The sequence below is a fragment of the Danio rerio genome, chromosome 13 (assembly GCF_052040795.2).
Source record: "Danio rerio strain M-AB ecotype USA chromosome 13, GRCz13ab, whole genome shotgun sequence".
Classification (NCBI taxonomy): domain Eukaryota; kingdom Metazoa; phylum Chordata; class Actinopteri; order Cypriniformes; family Danionidae; genus Danio; species Danio rerio.
Window position 1 is genome coordinate 35372345 of NC_141033.1, and position 23443 is coordinate 35395787.

Genomic DNA, 23443 nt, shown 5'->3' on the forward strand with positions numbered 1-23443 from the left:
AGCATCAAAATTTCTTTTCAGTCATCCTTGTGAATGACATTTTAATTGTGGTGCTTCTAATTATGTGAAAAAAAGCAGTTGCAGCATTTTCTAAAATACTTTCTCAGTATCAATATGCAACACAATCTCAATGCAATGTTATTTGATTAAATTTACTTAAATTTCCTGATGAATGATGGGAAACAAGTTGTCACAAAAACTGATCCAAAGCAGTGTTAAGAGATGTGAGATTTTATTTGGATTTAGTGGCCTTTAAGGGCATTAGACTTTGCTACTTCCCAGATCTGGGACCCTTGCACACTTACTATCGCTGACATACACTTTCAAGTGGGCAAGACCACAAGAGTGGATGCATGAAGGATGTATTTAACACAGGCTCATTGGGAATACGTGCTCAGGGCTAAATCTTTGGAAACCGCAAATACATGCTTTGGCATACATTTGCAAACAGTTTCTGGGTAAAATGAGCATTATGCGGCAGTTTGACATCAGCATCTTTTGTTTTGTCTTTTGCTACAAGGGAATGGTATGCAAAAAGAAAGACCCACCCCTACTCAATATTTTGTTTCAGTTGGATGTACTACAGAAATAAACAGAAAACAGAAATAAAAGTCTTAAGGTCTTTGCACACTGAAGTCCGAAATTTTCGTATGTGTTTTATTTCGTATTCATATGTGAAAAATTTGTCACATAAACAAACATTTGCACACTGAGGCTGATGCAGAATCCATTACGAAAAAGGAAACACATTTCAGAATCAGTTCAAGCAGTGATACTTTATCCTCCTCTCTTGTCCAAAGTAGAAAAAGAACGATGAATATGCTACATATTGTATTCATCCAATTCTGCATAGAGAGGAAGGAGAGTTTAGCTCGTTATCAAAGAGCTGTGCTATGATTATCCCGAAATGCTTTAAAAGTTTATTATTTTGATACATTGCTTGTGATACTTCACACATTCATGTACGTAAACAAATCTTGAACAGAGATTGGCAATACCTATAGACATTATAATAGATGGAGGCCATGCTGATGTGTCGAAGAAACGGACCAAAATCGGACCATGCTTTCTGTTATAATTTCTGTGGTCAGTACTTTAAATGTCAACAGTGGAGGTGCGCCAGTCACTGATACCAGCATTTAGGGGTTCTCAACTGTTCGCCACTATCGTGTTTTTGTTTTATGCATTGTGTTTGTCATAAAGTTCTCTGTAGCTCAAATGGCGGCATTCTGTATTTAGCTTTTCACTTGTACGGTGGCTCTGAACTGTCAAAACTCTTCTCAAAGTGCTTTTTTGGATGCGAAAAATGGAAACAATCACACCCGGTTCTTATTTCTTTATGACGGATGAAAGTTTCGGTGGCAGTGTGTCAATACATTGAAATTTACTTTTTTTAAAAGTGTGAAAATTACGGACGAAAAAATTGGATTCAGTGTGCATTAACCTTTCTTCTTAAACTTCTGTTTCACATGGATTTTAAACATTAAACTTTAAATGGTTCTTTCAGGTGACTTGTTGTTTTAGACCTGGCCCTTTTTCTGCTTTAGATCAGTTCTTTTGGGCACTTTTAAACATGGCATTTTCATCCAAACCTATACCAAAAACAATCAGTCTGAAATCGCCAAAGTGGTCTCAAGTTGGCTTGTGGTGAAAATCATAAAATCAGACAAAAGAGTTTAATGCACAGTGTAATGAATTATTCAGTGCTATCTTACTATCTCAGTTCCTGGAGGGCCACCGCTCTGCACAGTTTAGTTCCTACCCTAATTAAACACACGTTATTAGGCTTATTTGAAACCCACAGGTAAGTGTGTTAAAGCAAGTTTGGAACTAAACTGTGCAGGGCAGCGGCCCTCCAGGAACTGAATATGACACCCCTGATTTAGTGGCTAATTCAGTCTCATTTGTACATTATAATATCATTTGCTCATGTCCCATTGGTGGTTGGGTTAAGGGGTGGGGTTTGGTGTCACGCATCCTTTCAAAAATAGATAATTTTTGTATGACAGAATTTGAACTTGATTTCATACGTTTTCTTCTTCTTCTTCTTTGGCCTTAGTCCCGTATGGTTGCAGGGTCGGCTCTTTTGGAACAAGCCATTTTAGATTTGTCCATACGATAACGACTTTTTTTTTTTTTTTGACACATTCCGGCCGGCCTGTCGTCTGGGCCTGTCACCCTCACACACTCATACACTACGGACAATTTAGCCTACCCAATTCCCCTGCAGCATGTCTTTGGACTGTGGAAACCGGAGCATCCGGAGAAAACCCACACGAACGCAGGGAGAACATGCAAACTCCTCACAGAAATGCCAACTGAGCCGAGGTTCGAACCAGCGACCCAGAGACCTTCTTGCTGTGAGGCGACAGCACTACATACTGCGCCACTGCTTCGCCCCAACTTGATTTCATACGTATTAGCCACTTAACTGACAAAACATAAGAAAGTTACGTTTCCTTGTTAGCTCAGGCTGAATTATTACATACACTACATTTAAAATAGCTGAGTTTGTTTTTCTAATGCCTATCAGAAGGAATTGTGAGGTATCCTGGAGGAAAGTCAGTATGAAAGCCAATGCCCAATGGAATAAAATACCAAAGAAGCCTTGATTCTTGCTCAGAATGATAAGCTAATATGAGAATAGCTATAAGGAAAGACACAACAAGCATCCACAGCTACTTTATACATACTGACGGATGACTGATATGAGCAAAATCCTGGAACATCAACCAGTGCACTCTGACCAATCAGATGAGAGTTTACCCTCATGTAACAAATTTGGTCTGTTTAAAAAGTGAACCAAACCAAGATGAAATGGTAACATTATAAAAGCTTTAATCCAAATTTTAAAAATCTAAGTATAATATACTATAAGTTACTGACTTGAAGTTGAATGCTAACTTTGAATCTTTTTTGTATTCAGTAGTATACAATAGATCAAATTATACTTGCCCACAAATGTAAATATAGTTTTGGCAATAAGCCACTGAGAGTGTGCTCTTATTGTTGGCTGATAGTGTGTGTGATGTAGCGCAGCAGACCGAAGTCATGGTGTCTAATGGGACGGCACCACGGCGAGGTGCATCACTAACCCAGTGTATGTGCACTGGTGTATGTATGTGTGCGCGCTCTTATTGCTGTGTGCGTTTATGTGTGTGATGTGGTGAGAAACAGATGGCGTAGACTCGCTAACTACCACAGCAACAGAAGCCAACCCCCCCTCCCCATCCCCATCCCCGCCCCTCGCCCGTGGCCCTCGTGAATAATTCATGAGCATGCGCATAGTGACAGAGGGCTTTTGAAGTGCAGGTATGTGCTGCTTCACCACCGGATGTTCCTCAAACACACACACACACATATTTGCACAGATCTCTCTTAAATTCAGGGTTCGGTTGAAGCAATGAAAGGCTGTGCTAAGGAAAAACAAACAGAATCGCCATGGCAACTGTTTTATATTTCAATGTTTGTGTTTTTGAGGGTTGCAGAGGAGCACTTTCACACTGTATGTTGCAGTTTGTTAGGTGGGTTTTTCTCTCTTAATCTTTTTATATACTTTTCCAGCCTGTTGAATCTGAGCTTCTTTTATCTCGTTTTAATTTAGGAATAAGGTGCTGTTCTACAATTCAACATGCCTCATTTACCCTATTGCTTTATTACTGTTGACTTCTCTATATTATTTGTTGTAAGGTTTATGTGTACAAATTCAGTGGTTCCCAAAGTGGGGGTCAGGACCCTTTGGGGGGTCGCGGGACAATGAGAAGGGCTCGCTTGGTGATTTCCAAAAATCAAATTCCTTTTATTAAACTATTTTAATTACCATATTTTATCCACAATCTGCAGGAGACAAAATAGTCAGTAGTTACATAAAAACAACAACAACATGCAAAGAAAAAGCCATCAGCATTTCAAAATTTTTTTTTTCCATTAGATTGTGACCCCTGAGGAGATTACGTTATATTAAAAACACAGCAATAGCTTCAGATGCAGCTGATTTATTTTATGGCACCAGTTTTAATTTTTTTGAGACCTTTACATCACTAACGTACATTAAAAATAAATACCGGCCACGACTAAGCATGGAGGTCTCAGAGTGGCATTCTCCAAAATTAAACAAAGAATAGATTTGTGCCTATTGGTGTGTGCGCGCTTCTATATTTATATCCACCTCAGAGGGTATTGGGGGTCGCAAGTCACTGGCATTGTTAGTTTGGGGGTCGCGTGCTGAAAAGTTTGGGAACCCCTGTACTAATTTAGGGTTTGTAAGTTCACACCAAGGATGCTAACTATAATGATAAAATGATCAGCCACAACAGTAACATCAATAGAAAAATATATACTGTTTGAATGTCATTCAGATTTTTTTTTTTTAGCTGATGCAGGTTATATGCATTGACAGCCAATCGAAATACATCCTGAAATAGGATACATACATTACATTCTTGTCAATAACATCTCATACTTTACTGCAAATAAGGACCAATAATCTAAACAAACCAAAAACTTTACATTGTGGCATAAGATGTGACCATAAAAAGCACAAAATGACCTGTTCTTTCTAGTTGTATTCACAATGTTGCCTATTTTGGTTCATTAAAGGGTCCGGAAATGTGTAGATCAGCAGGGAAAATAAGTATTGAACACATCACCATTTTTCTCTCAAATCATATTTCTAAAGGTGCTGTTGACGTGAATTTTTCATCAGATATTTATAACAACAAAAGAAACCCATAAATCTAAATAAATCAAATCTAATTAGTTTACAAATGAAGTTATGTACAATACAATGAAATGACTCTGGGAAAAAGTATTGAACACACAAAGAAAGGAAAGTGTAGGAAGGCTGTAAAGGCCCAGACTGCAGCTGAAATCTCTCAGTAGTTCTTCGGCAGCCCTCTGTCCTTAGTCATTGTAAATGAATATTCGCTGCTTTAGTCCAACATCTATATTAGCAAGATAATGAAAATGAAGGTGGACATTTCAGCAAGACAATGATCCAAAGCCCAGTCAAGGAAACTCTCAAATTCTTTCAGAGAAAGAAAATCAAGCTGTAGAGTCATGGCCAGGCCAATCCCCTGACTTGAATCCAATATAAAATACAGAATAAAGATCAGATTTGATCAGACGAGACCCACAGAACCATCAAGATTTACACTTTGATGTAAATAACTCATACCTGAGCAATGCAAGTGACTTCATCCTCCATATGAGAGACATCTTTAAGCTGCCATCATTAACAAAGCCTTTTATATAAAGTATTAAATAAGTTTTAGTATTCAGTACTTTCTCCTTGTGTCATTCCATTGTTATTACACCTAACTCATTTTCAGATTTTGTTTTGTTTTTTTTTTTGTTTTTTTTTTATGTTTGGATTGTTTGGGTTTTTACCAAAATCTGCTTTAATTCCATGTTACAGCTCCATTAGAAATATTATTCTCAGGAAAAAACAGGACGTTTAATACTTATTTTCCCTGCTGTATGTGTGCACATAAAGAAACTTGCTTAGATTTTACATATTAACTATACAGTTTGACAAGATCTCAACTAGGCTAATTGGTTGACCTAGTGTTATAATTCAGTCTAGTCTTTCATATTTGCCAAAAATTGCAGAAATCACTTGTATTCCTTCCACTGCTTTGTTTAATTTGTCTAGATTAATTAATGAAGTATGCTGTATTTTCAGAGTATACCCTATGAAGGCATGTTTAACATAACTCTGATTGTTATTTTAATCCATAACTTCCTCTACTCACTCATTACAAGTAAGAAGAGAAAAAGCGAGGGGTGAGAGGAAAGGTGAAGTCTAATGGGCAGACATTTCCTCTCTGCACGCACACATTTATCTGATCATTAAGCATCTGCTAGAGGGTGAGAGTGTGAAAGATCTCTGAGGAGAAATCGTTTGACTTGGCCAGACGCTTTAAAATGATCACATGCCACATATCAGATTGAGAGTCAAATCTCAGAATAGTCCATAAAATGAACAGTTTTGAATCAGTGGGTTTTTGTGGCCCCTTAAACCACACTCACCCTAAACACAGATTTACATACACTACAACAAACCCGAACGCTTGTGCCCGAAGCACTCTGGTTGTTAGTGAGGCATGATAGGACTGATTTGATATGTTGTGGCATACACTGTGATGTAGGCAGATTGACTGACGCACACACACATTGAGAAATATACAATTGTATGTAGTCTTGATGTGTGTGGGGTGATGCGTGATGACAGGTTTCTCTTAACCCCTTGTTGGTTGGTGCCTGTAGCCTTTGTAGATGCTGAGAGTATGCATTATAAACTGCCTGTGATATAAAAATGGATGAATCAGTGTAAGATTACTGTTAAATAATTGATGTAGTATATGATGATATCACAGTTATCTGTTGACTATGAAATATAAAGTACTTATAAAGTATGAAGTAAATATAAAAGTAATTATAAAAAATATAAAAGTAAATATAATATATGTAATTTTTTAAATTTTGTAATTGGTTACTGTTGTCCCATGACTTGCCTAATTAACCTAGTTAAGCTTTTAAATTGGATTTTAAGCTGAATATTAGTATCTTGCAAAATAACTAGTAAAATAGTATGCACTGTCATCATGGCAAAGACCAAAGATATTAGATATTAGACATTAGTTATTAAAATTTGATCATAAAAAATGCAAAAATGTGTTGAAAAAAATATTAGTTCCGGTAAAGAGCACTTGGGAAATATTAAAAAAAAAGAATTCTAATAGTTTTGATATCAGCTTTGATACACCCCCCCCCTTTCCCCCCCGAATTTTTAGCCCCCTGTTTATTTTTTTCCCAATTTCTGTTTAACGGACAAACGATTTTTTTCAACACATTTCTAAATATAATAGTTTTAAAAACTCATTTCTAATAACTGATTTATTTTATCTTGGCCATGATGACAGTAATTAATATTTGACTAGATATTTTTCAAGACACTTCTATGCAGCTTAAAGTGACATTTAAAGGCTTAAGTAGGTTAATTAGCATAACTAGGCAGGTTAGGGTAATTTGGTAAGTTATTGTATAATGATGGTTTGTTCCTCTAGACTATCATATATATATAACTTAAAGAGGCTAATCATTTTGTCCCAAAAATGTTTTTAAAAAATTAAAAACTGCTTTGATTCTAGCTGAAATAAAACAAATAAGACTTTCTCCAACAGAAAAAAATATTATCAGACATACTGTGAAGATTTCCTGGCTCTGTTAAACATAATTTGGGAAATATTTAAAAAAGTAAAAAAAAAAAAAAAATCGGGGGGTTTAATAATTCTGACTGTATCTTGAATTTAATTGTATTTTCTTCCAATTTCTAGATATGTTTGGTGACTAAAATATTATTTGAATAAATATATCTGTTTAATAAATCTGTTTTGTTTAAATGCACCAAAATACATTGCCTATATTCACTGAGAAATGTATAAAAATATTTACTTTCAGAATGGGGTGTACTCAATTATGCTGAGCACTGTATATATAAATATATATATATATACATATACATACACATACATACATACATACACATACATACATACATACATATATATATATATATATATATATATATATATATATATATATATATATATATATATATATATATATATATATATATATATATATATATATATATATATATAGCAAGAAGTAATGTATACAGAATTTCCTTGAAATTCCATAGTCAAGTAAGCTGTATCAGGCACATACAATTATTTGAAGACACAAATAACTGACAAAATAAGATAATTTTACAAAAAAGACAAAGCACAGCTTACCATGGAATATACAGTACTCAGCATATATGAGTACACCCCATAATGAAAATCAATAGTTTTTTCAATTTCTCAGTGAATATATTTTGTAGCATTTGAACAAAAAAGAGTTATTAAACAAATATGTTTATTAGAATAATTTTTTAGTTAGTAGCAAAATAAAACTTTAAAAAATAATATATATATATATATATATATATATATATATATATATATATATATATATATATATATATATATATATATATATATATTTTTTTTTTTTTTTTTTTTTTTTTTAAATCTTTAATATTTTCCCTATATATATATATGAATATTTTAATCCTCTAGTTTTATATGAGAGTTGTGTCATTAATCAGGTGGAAAGGATTCTGAATGATTTAATTAATTTTTTGTTTCCACATTATGAACTGCTTCCCTCTGGTAGGAGATATAGAGTCCCTAGTTATGGTTCTCAGCCAGGGTGGCACATTGGCTCAGTGGGCAGCATTGTCACCTCACAGCAAGAAGGTTGCTGGTTCGAGTCCCGTCTGGGTCAGTTGGTATTTCTGTGTGGAGGTTGGATGTTCTCCCCATGTTGGCATGGGATTGCTCCATTTTCCCCACAGTCCAAAGACATGCGCTATAGGTGAATTAATTAAAGTAAACTGGCCGTAATCTATGTGTGTGAATGAGAGTGTATAGGTGTTTCCCAGTACTGGGTTGCAGCTGGAAGAGCATCCGCTGCATAAAACAGATGCTGGATAAGTTGGCGGTTCATTCCACTCTGGTGACCATTGATGAATAAAGGGCCTAAGCTGAAGGAAAAAGAATAAATGAATAAAGTTAGCGGTTCATTCCGCTGTGGTGACCCCTGATGAATAAAGGGACTAAGCTGTATTGGCTCTCAGCTGTATTTGATTAGTAGCCTGTACATTCTCCTGTAAATTCTTCAGTATGTTTCATATTGTCATTATCTGCAAATGAATTGAACTAAATCATCATTTCAATTTTTGAACACACTTTATCTTTAGTTAATTAATAAAACACAAATAAAATGATTTTTCTCAAACTATGTAGCTTTTAAAGGCAAACTCAGAAAAAAGAGATTAATCTTGAAGTTGTCGGTCATGTTTCCCACAAACAAATGCAAAGAAAAGCTTTCCATTCTTCAAGCACAACTGCACTAGTGCACAAAATGCTTAGAAAATCTACATCAGAGTACAAAAAGCCAGGATTTCCCTACAGGCCAGACATCTGTTTAGTCTACCACTCTATGTTTAATCTTCAACTTGCTGTATCTTTGTTTCAAACACCGGCTGAATAGACCCTGATGTGTTCTCTCTGTTTTTCTCTCTGTCTGTCTGTCTCAGAGGAGGACTCGTCTAATGTTCAGATCATGTGTGCGTGGTGTCAGAAGGTGGGAGTGAAGCGTTATTCTCTCAGTATGGGCTCTGAGCTCAAGAGCTTCTGTAGTGAGAAATGCTTCGCTGCCTGTCGACGTGCCTACTTCAAACGCAACAAGGTGAATGCACAGTCTCCACCTCTTCCTGTCCCCTCAGCCAATCAGGCTCTTTCTGTCTGATGTCACTTCCTCTGTTCTGCCTTTACTCCTGTTCTGTGTTACTACATTCTCTGCACAATTACACATATTTTTTAAATTAGAAATTATTTTGTATATATGTAAATTGTAAACACGTATCTTTAATATACAGACAGAGATACAGTCAGAGTTAAATAATCAGGTGTTGTTTATATGGTGAGTCAATAACTTTTTTATTAATAGCAATCTATGTCAGTTTATATAAAGTTAAAGCTAGTCATTTTTAGTTTTCCGTTGTTAGTATTTTATACTTTGTACACAAAGGCAAGCTGATGGCATGGGTCATTCCTAATGTGCAGTCTGATTACATCAAATAATTATAAGGTAGTTTTCTTACATGTCACCTTACATTATTTTAGTTTTTTATATATTATTTACACAATTTATTAAATTGTGTTTATTAAATTTAATTATGAAAGCATTACAGCACAAACATACTTGAAAATCCGCCATGGATTATTACGGATGTTTTTGGCATTTTTTTTTTTTTTTTGCAATGAACCAAATAATAATCTAAAACGTTTGTAAACATTTAAGATGCATCAATGTGTTTTATGCCCTCTAAACAGTACTGTCCCACATGTGGGATTGTTATTTTTGTGGCCCTCGGAATACCTTCTTACAAATGAGATTTCGAATGAACAGAATCCACTTGTTAAGTGGTGACGTGTTGGTGTTTCCGGGTCCAAGCCACCACTCATTTGAATTGAGAAAATATTTGTTTATGATCACTTTTTATTGGTATCACACATTAAAGTGATTTTTATATAAAATCATTGTGTACACAACAATCTCTGGTGCTTTGTAAATGTTTGTTATTAGCATTTGATGAGTCTCCCCATACAGTTTGATAGAGTGCTTGGACCCGAAGCCACTTTGCCTGACATCACTCTTAAGAAGCGGATTTAGAATGTAACTGATTCATAACTGTGAGGAAATAAAATTTTCCTTTGGAGTTATAGTTTGATGCAACGCCATGGAAACGAAACATGAATTGCAGTGTAAAATTCTAAAGTTCTTTTAAAAAGTCACTGCAGGGAGACCATTTATATTCTAGTACCTGAAAAGTTCAAAGAAGTCACTTCTGCTTCTTATTATTGGATTTTAATTTTTTTATTTTTGGGAGAACTTTAATATGTTACTATTCAAAAGGGAACATTAAATAAAGCAAATGTGACAGTAAAGAAATATTTAAGGTTTGTGTGATTGTGATACTAAAGACATATGTTTTATTTTATCACTGAAGAAATTGTAAAAAATATTCAGACAGAAACAAATATTTAACTTTTTTTGACCCTGGCCAACAAAACCAGTCATAAGTGTCTGAAACTGAGATGTATACATCGTCTAAAATATAGTGCTGGGTAAAGATTAATCATGATTAATTGCATCCAAAAAAAAATTTTGTTTTGACATAAGATATATGTGTGATTTATATATATATATATATATATATATATATATATATATATATATATATATATATATATATATATATATATATATATATATATATATATATATATATATATATATATATATATATATACAGTTGAAATCAGAATTATTAATGCAATATTTTTTTCTTTTGTAAATATTTCCCAAATAATGTTGAACAGAAAAAGGAAATTTTCACAGTATGTCTCATAATGTTTTTTTATTTCTGAAGAAAGTCTTATTTGTTTTATTTCAGCGACAATAAAAGCAGTTTTTAAATTTTTAAAAACCATTTTAAGGTCAAAATTATTAGCCCCAATAAGCTATATTTTTTTCGATAGTCTACAGAATACAATAACTTACCTAATTACCCTAACCTGACTAGTTAACCAAATTGACCAAGTTAAGCCTTTATATAAATATACACACACACACACACACACACACACACACACACACACACACACACACACACACACACACACACACACACACACACACACACACATATATATACACACATACATAACATATTCAATGTACACACACATATATTATGTCACAAAAAACTGTTATTTTGTTCAGATTTTTTTATTGACATTTTGTTCAATAAAACAACAATTTTAAAAAGATTTGAAAAACAGAGACAAATTATCCTTGCTTCAACAGAGTCCCCCGACCCACTGCACCATTTATATACAATCTATTATGCACATTTTTAATCAGTTCATGTCATGATATGTACATATATACATACATCCATACATAAGTAGATAAAAGTTCCCTTATATGTTCACTCACCTGTACATATTTATACACAATGAATCACATTAAGCTCATATAAGGCAAATATAAAATGAAGAAACAGAGTTATATAGATAGAAATTAAAATAAAATAAAATGGAGGGGAAAATGTTAGAAACAAATAAGCAATGGTCAAACTGCAAATATTAAGCTACAATTGTTTATTTTGGATGCAATTCATCGCAATAAAGTTTTTCCAAGCACTACTAAAATATAAATACATGTACTTTCCTGTGCTCTATGGTTTGTTAGGATTGGGCAATATTTTGCTGAGATGCAACTATTTGAATATCTGTAATGTGAGGCTATAAAAATATATTTTAATAGAGAAAATCACCTTTAAAGTTGTGCAAATTTAGTACTTAACCAAGCATATTACTAATATAAGTTATGATATATTTGCAGTCAGAAATTTACAAAATATCTTAATGAAACATGATCTTTACTTAACGTTCTAATGATTTTTGACATAAAAGACAAACATACCTGTGTAACACAAGACTCCAAGATCACATTTCAATTGTTATTGTGTTACTAATCCTAAAAAATGTAGCCTTTTTAAGCAGAAGACTTCTTTCAAAAAACATTGTCAAATCTTTCTTTTTTTTTCTAAACATGTTACTGTAATAGTTATTAATACTTAAAACTTTAATTATTAATAATTATTGATTAATAGTATTAAACGAATAATAAATCAAGCTTAGTATCCTGGGATTTAACAGAGCACATGTTCACGCGTTCATTATAATTACAGACCTCAGCTCAGTACACAAGACCAATGACTCTCATTTAGATGTAGACCTCATGCCATCAGAGTGAGACAGATATTGATTGTGTGTTTTCTTTTCTATCTAAGCTTGGATATGTGAGGAATTGCAGTGTAAGTATACTGTGTTTGGATTTCTCCTCTCCTCGTGTGTGTTAGAGACTCTCTTGTACACTTGTTCACACACTGATGGAACTCATACTATCATAGAGGCATGCAAACACACTCCCAAATGTACATGCATTATGCACACGTTCACACAAAAGTACAAGCTCATGCACACAAAGCACTCACAAATCCACTATCACACATGCACACACATCGAAGAGTCTCACATGCATGCGAACACACTCCTACATGCATGCATGTTTGTTCACAGCCACCCCTCGCTTAATGTGTGGTGTGTTTGAAGACGAGTGGACAGCATGAAGAGACCAACAACAAACCAAAACATGACCACTGACGCTACCACTCACACACATATACACACTGTCTGTGTCACACACACAATTACAGACACAAACTGTAAATCTCATGAATTGTTGAGCAGTGTAAAATGCCTGGGGTTTAGAGCTCATGCTGTAGAAGCACATAAAAGCTGTAAACAACGTACTTGAGGTTTTATATTTCCTGTAGAAATTATTGAGCTTTAAGTTAAAATTGCACTGCAAAAATGCTAATAATAATATACACATGTAATTTGCCCAATTTGCAACATGATTTTGAAGACCTATAGCATGCGTATGCTTACATATATTGTCATTTTGGTATTCTGTAAGCTAACACCTTTTTAAAATAACTAATAAAACAATCTGACAATGAAAGAGAAACAAACAGAAGTAAATAGTTAGTATTTAAGTAAAAAGTGCATGCAATAATGAGCAATCGGAAAGAAAGAACTAGGAGGACTTATAATATTTTTGAGTTATATTTCAGAGTAAAAAAAATAGTTATTTTTTGGTGAAAATAAATGGTCCCAAAAATAAGGCCTGTTTTAATGAATCATTAATTTTGCATTGTGACATTTCATGACAGCTGAGCATTCATTAAGTGTCCCAATTTTGATTATAACCATTGTGAATAGTGAAATTCTCGTTCTCATTACTGTATTGGAATCCAACAACAACAACTTAATAAATACATAAACAAACAATCATGCTTTATTTAAATAATTGAATTTATGATTAAAACAACAACAACAACGACAACAACAACAACATTGGACTATGTAATGGGAATCCAGTGAAAGACCCTACAAAATGCCTGTAAAAAGTCATGCTAATGAGATATTTGTGTGGAGAATGTGTGCTAATATATAATGAACAAAATAAGGAAAAAAATATTTTGTAATGGCATAATGGCATAATTAATAAATGTAATGGCATATAAATTCTGTCATTTATTTTGTGCTTCCTTTTTAATTTTTTTTATAATCCTTTTTTTCTTTTGTTTTTCAAGGGGTCGTTTAACCCCCCAAAAATGATGCCACCATTTATGCACTCTCAAGTTATTTCAGTCATATAGAATTTTATTATTATTTTTTTTTTTTTTGCTTCTGTTGAACACTACAGAAGAAATTTTGAAGAATGTTCCACAGTATTTTATTTTTATTCTTCTATAAGTGGCTACTGTTAACTGTCTGGCTCCCCCATTCTTTAAAATATTGTCTCTTGAGTTCATTAGAAGCAAGAAACTCTTGTACAATATGAGGGGATTTTTGGCCATACTATCTCTTTTAGACATTTTGTACAATATTTTTTGTGCAAACTGTTTCTACCTGAAGTAGTTGAAACTAGTTCTGTCAGACTGTTCTGGTAGTTTAAATGCTCATTTTTAATTAATTTATTTTATTTATATATACAGGGACAATGTACAACATGACATGTTGTGCCAGAGTTAGCTCTAAAGCTAATTTACATCTGTAGTCCCTGGGCGGGAAGTTGTAGCAAGTTTACCAATAAAAAATATAGTACAATATACAGTTGCAGTACAATAAATACAATATATCATAATCAATAAATACAATATATCATAATCAATAAATACAATATATCATAATCAATAATATCAAATCAGATCAGTGGTTCCATATTTGATTTTCTTTAAGTCAAACTTTTTCATCAAACTTCTCATGTGGTCAGATGCGCATAAACAGCCACAAAAGATTCTATATTCTCCATCTGCTGACCAAAAATGTGATCGCTGTGGGACGTGTTGTGAGAAAAGGCTCAGAAAATATATTTATACTTTGCCACATTGTACCAAAACACACAGATTACAATTAAATTCATCGACACAAGCTCATTGGAAATACATGCTTCTGCCTGTTTTTTTGTTAAACTGCAAAAACATACTTCAACATACGTTTAACTGCAGTTTCTAGATAAAATAAACACTAGGGGGCAGTATAACACCAAATCTTTTAGTTCCTTTTCAGACTAATGATAGTTAGAGGGACATGTTATTGACAAATAAAGGATTATTTTCATGTAGTTTTAAAAAAAAGAAAATCAAATAATTACCACAAAACTATTAGATGGTGTCTATTGGTGGTGGATTTGCAATCGAATATGTTTACCTCACCTATCTATCTCCATATGGATGACATTTCTGTCATGATCAGTTTACTCTGTAGCTCACTTTTTACGTTGTAATACTTGTAGTGCAAAATGCCCAGGTTTGAGTCTGGTGAAGCACAGTTCCACAAAACAGATAAAAGCAAGGTAAATTCAAGGTAAAATTATGTGGTCACGGTGTACTTTTCTCTTACATTTGCTTTTGAAAACACTATTAGTTGGAAAGGGTTTTGTCAGTGGATTGCTAGGTGATATGTTCGACAACATAAGTCCTGCCTTCTAATTGACTTGTGCAAAAAGGACGTGTAACAAAACGTACCCTAGGTCAGGGGTTTTTAAACTTTTTAACCCGCGACCCTCAAAATAACAGTGCCAGTGACTCGCGACACTGAATATCCTCCGAGGTGATTAGAAATATATACATCTTGCATGCCACAGCGCACACACACCAAATAGGCCCAGGTGTATTCTTCTGTTATTTTTTTAAATGTATGTGAGTGCTGTAAATTTGCCACAAAGTTGAACATGGTGCAATAAAATCACTATTGACACTGACACTATTGCTGTGTGTTTAATATAATGTTATTACCACAAAGGTCACAATTCAACAGAAAAACAAATCTAAAGGCTATAACCATAAACTACTATTATTATCTTCTGTAGGTTATGGATAAAGTATTGTAATACTTGTGGTTTAATAAAATTAATTAGATTTTTGGAAATCACCAAGTGATCCCCTCGCCCCACCATTGTCTCGCGACCCCCACTCTGTGAACCACTGCCCTATGTAACATATTTCAGATTTACAAAAATGTAGACAGCGCCCTCTAAAGGATTTGTCATCTGAAACATGCAACAAAACGCACCCAGAGCAACGTATTTTATGTTTCACAAAAATGTAGGCTGAGACATCTATTTCCAATGAGCCTGGGCTGTAAATCACATTTACCATCTTTATTCATTCACTTGCTTCTCTCTCATTCATAACATCTATAACACACTGAGCACTCCTGTGAAATTTAAGGGAAGAGTTTCGGCAAAATCTGAAAGCAAGTGATCACAGGAGAAATAATACCAGTTGGAAATGGTAATGCATTTCAGCTTATCACCTAACACTGTTAAAATGTTCAAACCAGTTAAAAACAGTCTAGATGAAATGAAACCTGCAAATATTTTGGAGATTCACATGTTTCCTTTCTAATTTTCGAAGTGTAAGTTTTTATTAGAAAACTGTTCTTAAAGTTTAGTGTTTTTTTTCTCAAGTATATATTGAAGAGATCAGCGTGTGCTGAATGACATCACGTGTTACGAGACTACAGTCTGCGCAGTCTGTGATGATTATAGTGTAAACTGTGAAGTCCTTCTGGCACGTCTGTAGACGTTTGGATGCTGTATCTGGTTCTCGGAGGAGTCTCGTCTGTGGAATGAACGTCTGGCAAGAGCATGTTCATTTAATCCCACAATCACAGAGCTGTTTACTTCGCTCCTTTGACGACTGTCCTGGCTTTCTGCCACCGCCGCGACTCCACCTTCATTTCTATAATTCATTAGCAGGGGGAGCTCTCTGTTACACTCGGAGATTGTATGAACATTTTCTCTTTCTATTTTGTCATGTACACCACAAGGTCAGCTGTGAAGATAAGCAGTGTGTGTGTGTGAAATGAGACACGGGGAGGGGCGGTGGGTCTGCTTGCTTGCGGTCTGGTGTTACTGCAGTAAATACCTGCATCTGCAAAACTCAAAATGGAAAAAGAGAAAGCATACACACACATACACACTTCTATCATCCCGCTGGTCCATTTCAGGTAGAACAGCATCCTCACAACAGCTGCTTCAGGTGATTATAAATCCTCCACATTAAGTTGAGACTGCAGGCAAACACACTGTTTTCCGATCCATCTGTCGATTTTAGGATTTTAGACTTTTTGGCATTTCAAAAGAAAAAAATAATAACATTTTATCAATGTGCTTTACATTTTTAAAGGCTGTTCTCCTGCATTAAGGCACAAATCTTCATTTCAGCTGTACTTACTCTAAATTCTACAAAATCAATTGTATAAAATTCTGAATAATGACGATCTACTCTTTAAAAATGATTGCGTTCAATGTCAAAAAAGAGAGAATTAAAAAATATATTTTATTTTTATGAGCACAAAACAAAACAAAAAAGTATACTATCTATAATACTTTTTAAATAAATAGTAACAAAAGAAGAAATAAAATACAAAAAATAAGTGAATTAATAAAAAAAATAGTAAAATAATAATAATAATTATAATAATATTAATAATAATAATAATAATAATAGTAATAATAATAAACACCATATAGAGCAATGGTCTCAAACTGGTCCAACCCCTTTTATCTCACACCTGCTTAATAGTTTCTAGTAGTTTTGAACACCTTGATTATTTGGATCAGCTGTGTTTGATTAGGGTTGGAGCAAAACTGTGCAAAGCTGTGACCCTGCAGGAGTTTTACTTGGTCAAACTCAAAACATTGAAATTGTACAGAGACCCTGCAGGGACATGATGGTGGAAGAAAAAAATTGATAGGAGAGAAAAAAACGGGTGATAGAGAAATACCCACGCAGAACTGTTGATCGACAAACACTTACTGTTCAATTCATACATGTCAATCTTTACTTTTTTGCTGGAATTCTCCCATATTTTACAGTTTTATCCTGCTATCATCCTATCATTAAGTACTTACCCATATTTCACCCATATTTTTTATCTTAAAAGCACATTGAAAATAATATAAAAATTTCTGCATTCACTTTCTTTCTATTAAGAAAGAAAATATGGGAAAAAAACTTAATGATAGCAGTATAGAATGGTAAAATATGGGGAACACTGGAAAAAATGGGAGGTTGACATGTATAAAGTCAAAAGGAAGTTTGTCGACTAACAGTTTTGCGGAGGAACGCAAAACATCTTTTCGAGGGAACGCAAAATATCTTTGCAAGAAAACGCAAAACATCTGTGCGAAGGAACACAAAACATATTTGCGAGATAACGCAAAACATCTGTGAGAAATTAAGCAAAACATCAGTGAGAAATTATGCAAAATATCTGTGCGAGATATCGCAAAACATTTTGTAAAGGAACACAAAAGATATTTGCAAGATAATGCAAAACATCTTTTCGAGGAAACACAAAAAAATTTCCGAGATAACGCTAAACATCTTTGTGAGATAGCGCAAAACATTTTTGCGAGAGAATTGAAAAACTTGTTAAAATATATTTTCCTATTACTCAGTTTTTTTCCCATCCAGTTTTTTATTCTTCCACCCATTTTTTCCCCACCATCATGTCCCTTCTGGGTCTCCATAAAATTGGAGTGGAAAAGTAAGAGTAAAATTGTCTATGAATCACAAGTGCCCTCCTTTTAACTCTTAAAAAGATAAGCAAGGAAGAGGCCACATATTTTTAAAACTTTTTAGAAGCATCTGCCCTAGCAAAACAAATTCTTTCAAGCTTAAAAGCAGCAACTATTGCAGTCAGCCATTTATGAAAAGTAGGTGGTAAAGTGGACTTTCAATCAAGATCACCCTTTTAGTCACCACCATACCAAATATAATAGACATTTACTGATTATGTGACCATGCCAACACAGGATCAGAGCATCCAAACAGGGCTAATTCAGCATCTGCACTAATGTTTTCTCCTAAAAAAAAAAACGGAAAAACACATTTAATGAATACCTCATTTGCATATTTACTTATTTTAGAAAACGTGTAATCCAAAAAATGCTTAATTTATAACAACAAAAGTGTGTTTTTTGTGTGTGCGTCAGGAGTGCCCTTCTCAGAGGAAATGTGGTGAGCCTCACACACACACACACACACACAGTATTGTGAGAGAGATACACACAGTATTGTTAGTGTATTGTGTTTATTGTGTCAGACGGTGGGCTCGTTTTACACTGTCTAAATCCTCAGATTTGCGTGAGTGTGAGTGTAGGTGCTGAGCTAATGAATTTTGACAACATATTTTTAGCCTCATGAAACCTTCCAGTAACTGAATATTTGGAATACTGAAATGTTTGTCCATTTATGGTGATTTGTTCTGGATGAGGGGAATCAGACTGAATGTGTGTTTGTGAGAAACAGAGGCTGAATGAATAAGAACTCAGTTACAAACTCGCTTATTATTTTATTGTTGGAGTTCTGTAGCAACTAGATTTAGAAGAGCATAAACACAGAGAGAACCTCAAAGAAGCTACTGGTAATATTAAGCATGACTATCAAAAACATTAAAATAAGCTATTTATGAAAAATTCCCACTGTTAGGTTACAGGGGTTAAAGGCATAATATGTCCAAAAACCATTAAAATAGTGTTATATATTTTGCTGACTTATGTGCTTACATTATATTTCAAAGATTTTTCAAATATTATATTATATTATATTATATTATATTATATTATATTATATTATATTATATTATATTATATTATATTATATTATTAGATTTTTACGATATCACATAAAACTACGGTCATGATGTACATGAATTCTAAAAAATGCATACAACCCATAAACTATGAAAACACATTCAATTATTAAATTCCTCTATTAGAATCAAGCAAGGAATTTTTCCTCAGAAAAATGTGATTTTATTGCTGGACTAACCAGTGAACAGATCTTTTTGCACACAACCTCAAATGTTGCTTTAATAATTCAAAAATATTTGAGTGCAAGTCCAGGCAACCAAACACAGTATAACCAAGGAAACATGACATTGTTTGTTTTTCTGCACGCTCTGAGCCACTGCTCAATATTATGTAGCAGAAAAAGCTGCAATAGTTTCCCCACGTGCAGAAACATATTGTTTTTTCTTATGGATGCTTTGCACCAGTTTTCCAGCAAGTGACAATATAAGTGCTTTAGGGCTTCATTTGCAAACATTTTATGCAATTTTCAGATTGTTAAATTGTAAATGAAGTGAATTAACTTTAATAGGATTTAGGAACCCACTTCCCATAGTAAAATAACTGTAAAGCAAAGCCTTGTTTTTTTTTTTTTTTTAAACAATAATTATACAGGTGAAGTCAAAATTATTAGCCCTCCTGTGATTTTTTTTTTCTTCTTTTTGAAATATTTTCCAAATGATGTTGCAAGGAGTTTTTACAGTATGTCCTATATTATTTTTTCTTCTAGATAAAGTCTTTGTTGTTTTATTTCGGCTAGAAAAAAAGCAGTCACAATTTTTTATTATAACCATCTTAAGGTCAGTATTGCACTTTAAGCTGAATACTAGTGTCTTGAAAAAACATCTAGTAAAATATTATTTACTGTCATTATGGCAAAGATAAAATTAATCAGTTATTAGAAATTAGATATTAAAACTATTATGTTTAGAAATGTGTAGAAAAAAATCGACACGTTAAACAGATATTATGGAAAATATGCAGAAGGATAATAATTCAGGGGGGCTAATAATTCAGTCTTCAACTGTATATCAAAATGCTAAAAGTTATAGACTTCAGAAATGTCCTCAGAAATGTCAAAGTTAACTAAACATACCGTTTCAGTGAAAGAAAGAAAATCATTATAGAAAACATGTACAGGTGAACCTTCTCTGGCAGCAACCCTTTTTAAACAGCCAAGCAGATGGACACACAGACGCACAGTCAGTTTGTATTTCATGCCATACAACAGAATTAAATTCAGCTCCGTCAATCGGAGAAAAGCTGAGACTGAACGGCCATATGCTGTGTGTGTGTGCATGTTCTTCAGTATTATTTTGTGTGTCGGCATACAGAATGATGTTTAGCTCAGATAAAAAGAAGTAAAAAGCCTATAAATTGCCAACATTGTGGTCCCCATGTGGAAAGCAACTTGGAAAACATTTTAAATAATTTATGAAAATCAGTAAACTTAGGGGAGAGCAAATATCATTAAGTCATCGGAAATGTTTGTGTTGGATCTTTTCAGTTCATTGCTTCTAACATCCGTTCTTTGAGTTTCTCATTCTGTTCATCATCTACGGATTCATTCATGCTCCGTTTGTCTGTGTTTCTATTCTGCAGTGTGTGTGTGTGTGTGTGTGTGTGTCAGGTGTTGGAGAAATTGCAGCACTTCTAAATGTTAAATTTGATTACAGTGTTAAAATCTGACAGAGCGTAAATTATTAACCATTAAACAGTGTTGCTGATTTATATATACACATCTCATTAATGCACTCATAACAAATGAGTGTGCATGCAAGCATACATCTATAACCGGTACGGTAGTTACAGCGGGGTCACGTTCTTATGAATGTTCAGTATATTTAGCATGTAAAAGTACAGTGTCTCTGAAGCAAACTCTTTGTGAAGCTGCCGGGCCTCTGCTTCTGCGGGTCTTGTTGCCATGGCGTTGTGACTCACGGTGCAGGGTGATTATTTCATAGCTGCTAGCCAAGAGAACAAACACACACTCTCTGAAATCTCTCTCACACACATACAGACACTCAGACACTCATACATTAGGGGACGCACCCTGGGCAACATGTCAGAGCAGGGGAACAATGCTCATATAGAGTTAATGGCTTCATGCCAACTTCACCTGTATGACACAGTAAAACCAGATGGAGAGATGGATGGATGAACTGATAGACAGAACAACAAGTCGGGAAATGAATGGATGGATAGATAGATTGATAAATTGATAGATGTAAGGATTGATGGATGGATAAACTGCGGGTGTATGGATAGAAATATGGATAAGTAAAAAGACTGACTTGGATGGATGGATAGATGAATTTGGGTAATTAGATTGACATAAATGGATGGATGGATGGATGAATTGATCTATAGATGGATTGATGGATGGTGAAATGGATGGATGAACTGCAGGCAGGTGGGTGGAGAGATGGATGGATGGATTGATGGATGAATGAACTGGGTGGATGAATTGATAGATGGATAATTAAATAGACCGACTCAGATGGATGGATGGATGGATGGATGGATGGATAATTAGATCGATTGACTTGAATGGATGGATGAATTGATGGCTGAATGGATGAATGGATGGATGAACCGATGGATGGAGAGATGGATGGATGAACTGCAGGTGCGTGGGTGAGTGGATGCATGAATTGATTGAATGGAGAGATAGATGGATGGATAATTAGACTGACTCAAATGGATGGATGGATGAATGAATGGAAACTTAGACTGATGAATGGATAATTATGTTGACTTGGATGGATGGATCATAGATGGATGATCTACGGGTGGTGGATGGATTGATAATTAGATTGACACGAATGGATGGATGGATGGAAGGATAGATGGGTTGATGGATGGATAAACTGAGAGTGGGTGGGTGTACGAATAATTAGATTGAATTGGATAGATGGATGGATAATTAGTTTGACTTCGATGGATAGATGTATGATGGATAGATAGATAGATAGATAGATAGATAGATAGATAGATAGATAGATAGATAGATAGATAGATAGATAGATAGATAGATAGATAGATAGATAGATAGATAGATAGATAGATAGATAGATAGATAGATAGATGGATTGATAGATGGATTGATTGATGGATGGATGAACTGCTGGTGGGGGATGGATGGATGGATGGATGAATAATTTGACTGACTCAGATGGATGAATGGATGAATAATTAGACTTGGATGGCTGGATTGATGGATTGATGAACTGCTTTCTATAATTAGATAGACTGACTAAGATGGACAAATGAACTGTGGGTGGGTGGATAGATTAATGAATGGATGGATGGATGAATAATTAGTCAAATGGATGGATGGATAGAAGAATGGATAAATGGATTGATGGAGGGATGAACTGCGAGTGGGTTGGTGGGTGGATGGATGGATGGATGGATGGATGGATGAATGGATGGCTAATTAGACTGACTCGGATGGATGAAAGAAAGGATGGATTGATTGATGGATGGATGAACTGCAGGTGGGTGGGTGGATGAATAATTAGACTGACTTGAATAAATGGATGGTTGGTTGGTTGGTTGGATAATTAAATAGATTGACTTGGATGGGTGGATAGATGAATGGATGGTTGTATATTTAGATTGACTCAGGCGGACTGATGGATATTCAGATGGATGGATGGATGAATGGATTAACAATGATAGACAGCCATATGCACAAGTAGGCAGATACTGGGATAGATGGATTGACAGAAAATGGATGAATGGTCAGATGAGTAAAATGAAAGGTAAAAATAGTGAGTAAATGTGTTGTCATTTGACAATTTTAAGTTGAATTATTGTTGATTTACTTAATAATTTTAAGGCAACTTTACTCATTTATTAACAGTAAAGGCAGCTAATTGCTTTTTACAGTGTTGATACTTTCCATCTGTTACCCATGAAGTGACAGTTAAGAGGAAAATAGTGCTTTATTTGAAAATATGTTAAAAGGATGGATGGATGGATGGATGGATGGATGGATGGATGGATGGATGGATGGATGGATGGAAGGATGGGTGGGCAGAAT

The 23443-nt window shown here is 34.3% G+C and overlaps 1 protein-coding gene across 8 annotated transcripts in view; it reads left to right on the forward strand.

Annotated features, from left to right (window-relative positions):
- sobpa (sine oculis binding protein homolog (Drosophila) a) overlaps window positions 1-23443 on the forward strand; it is a 71836-nt gene that overhangs the window by 22046 nt on the left and 26347 nt on the right. For 5 of the 8 annotated variants that reach the window (XR_015505394.1, NM_001441450.1, NM_001441453.1 and 2 more), the window contains 1 exon segment: window positions 9149-9300. Coding sequence is in view for 7 of the 8 variants with exons in the window: in NM_001441450.1 (NP_001428379.1) it covers window positions 9149-9300 (152 nt within the window). In the remaining variant the exon portion in view is untranslated. 8 annotated transcript variants of the gene reach the window in all.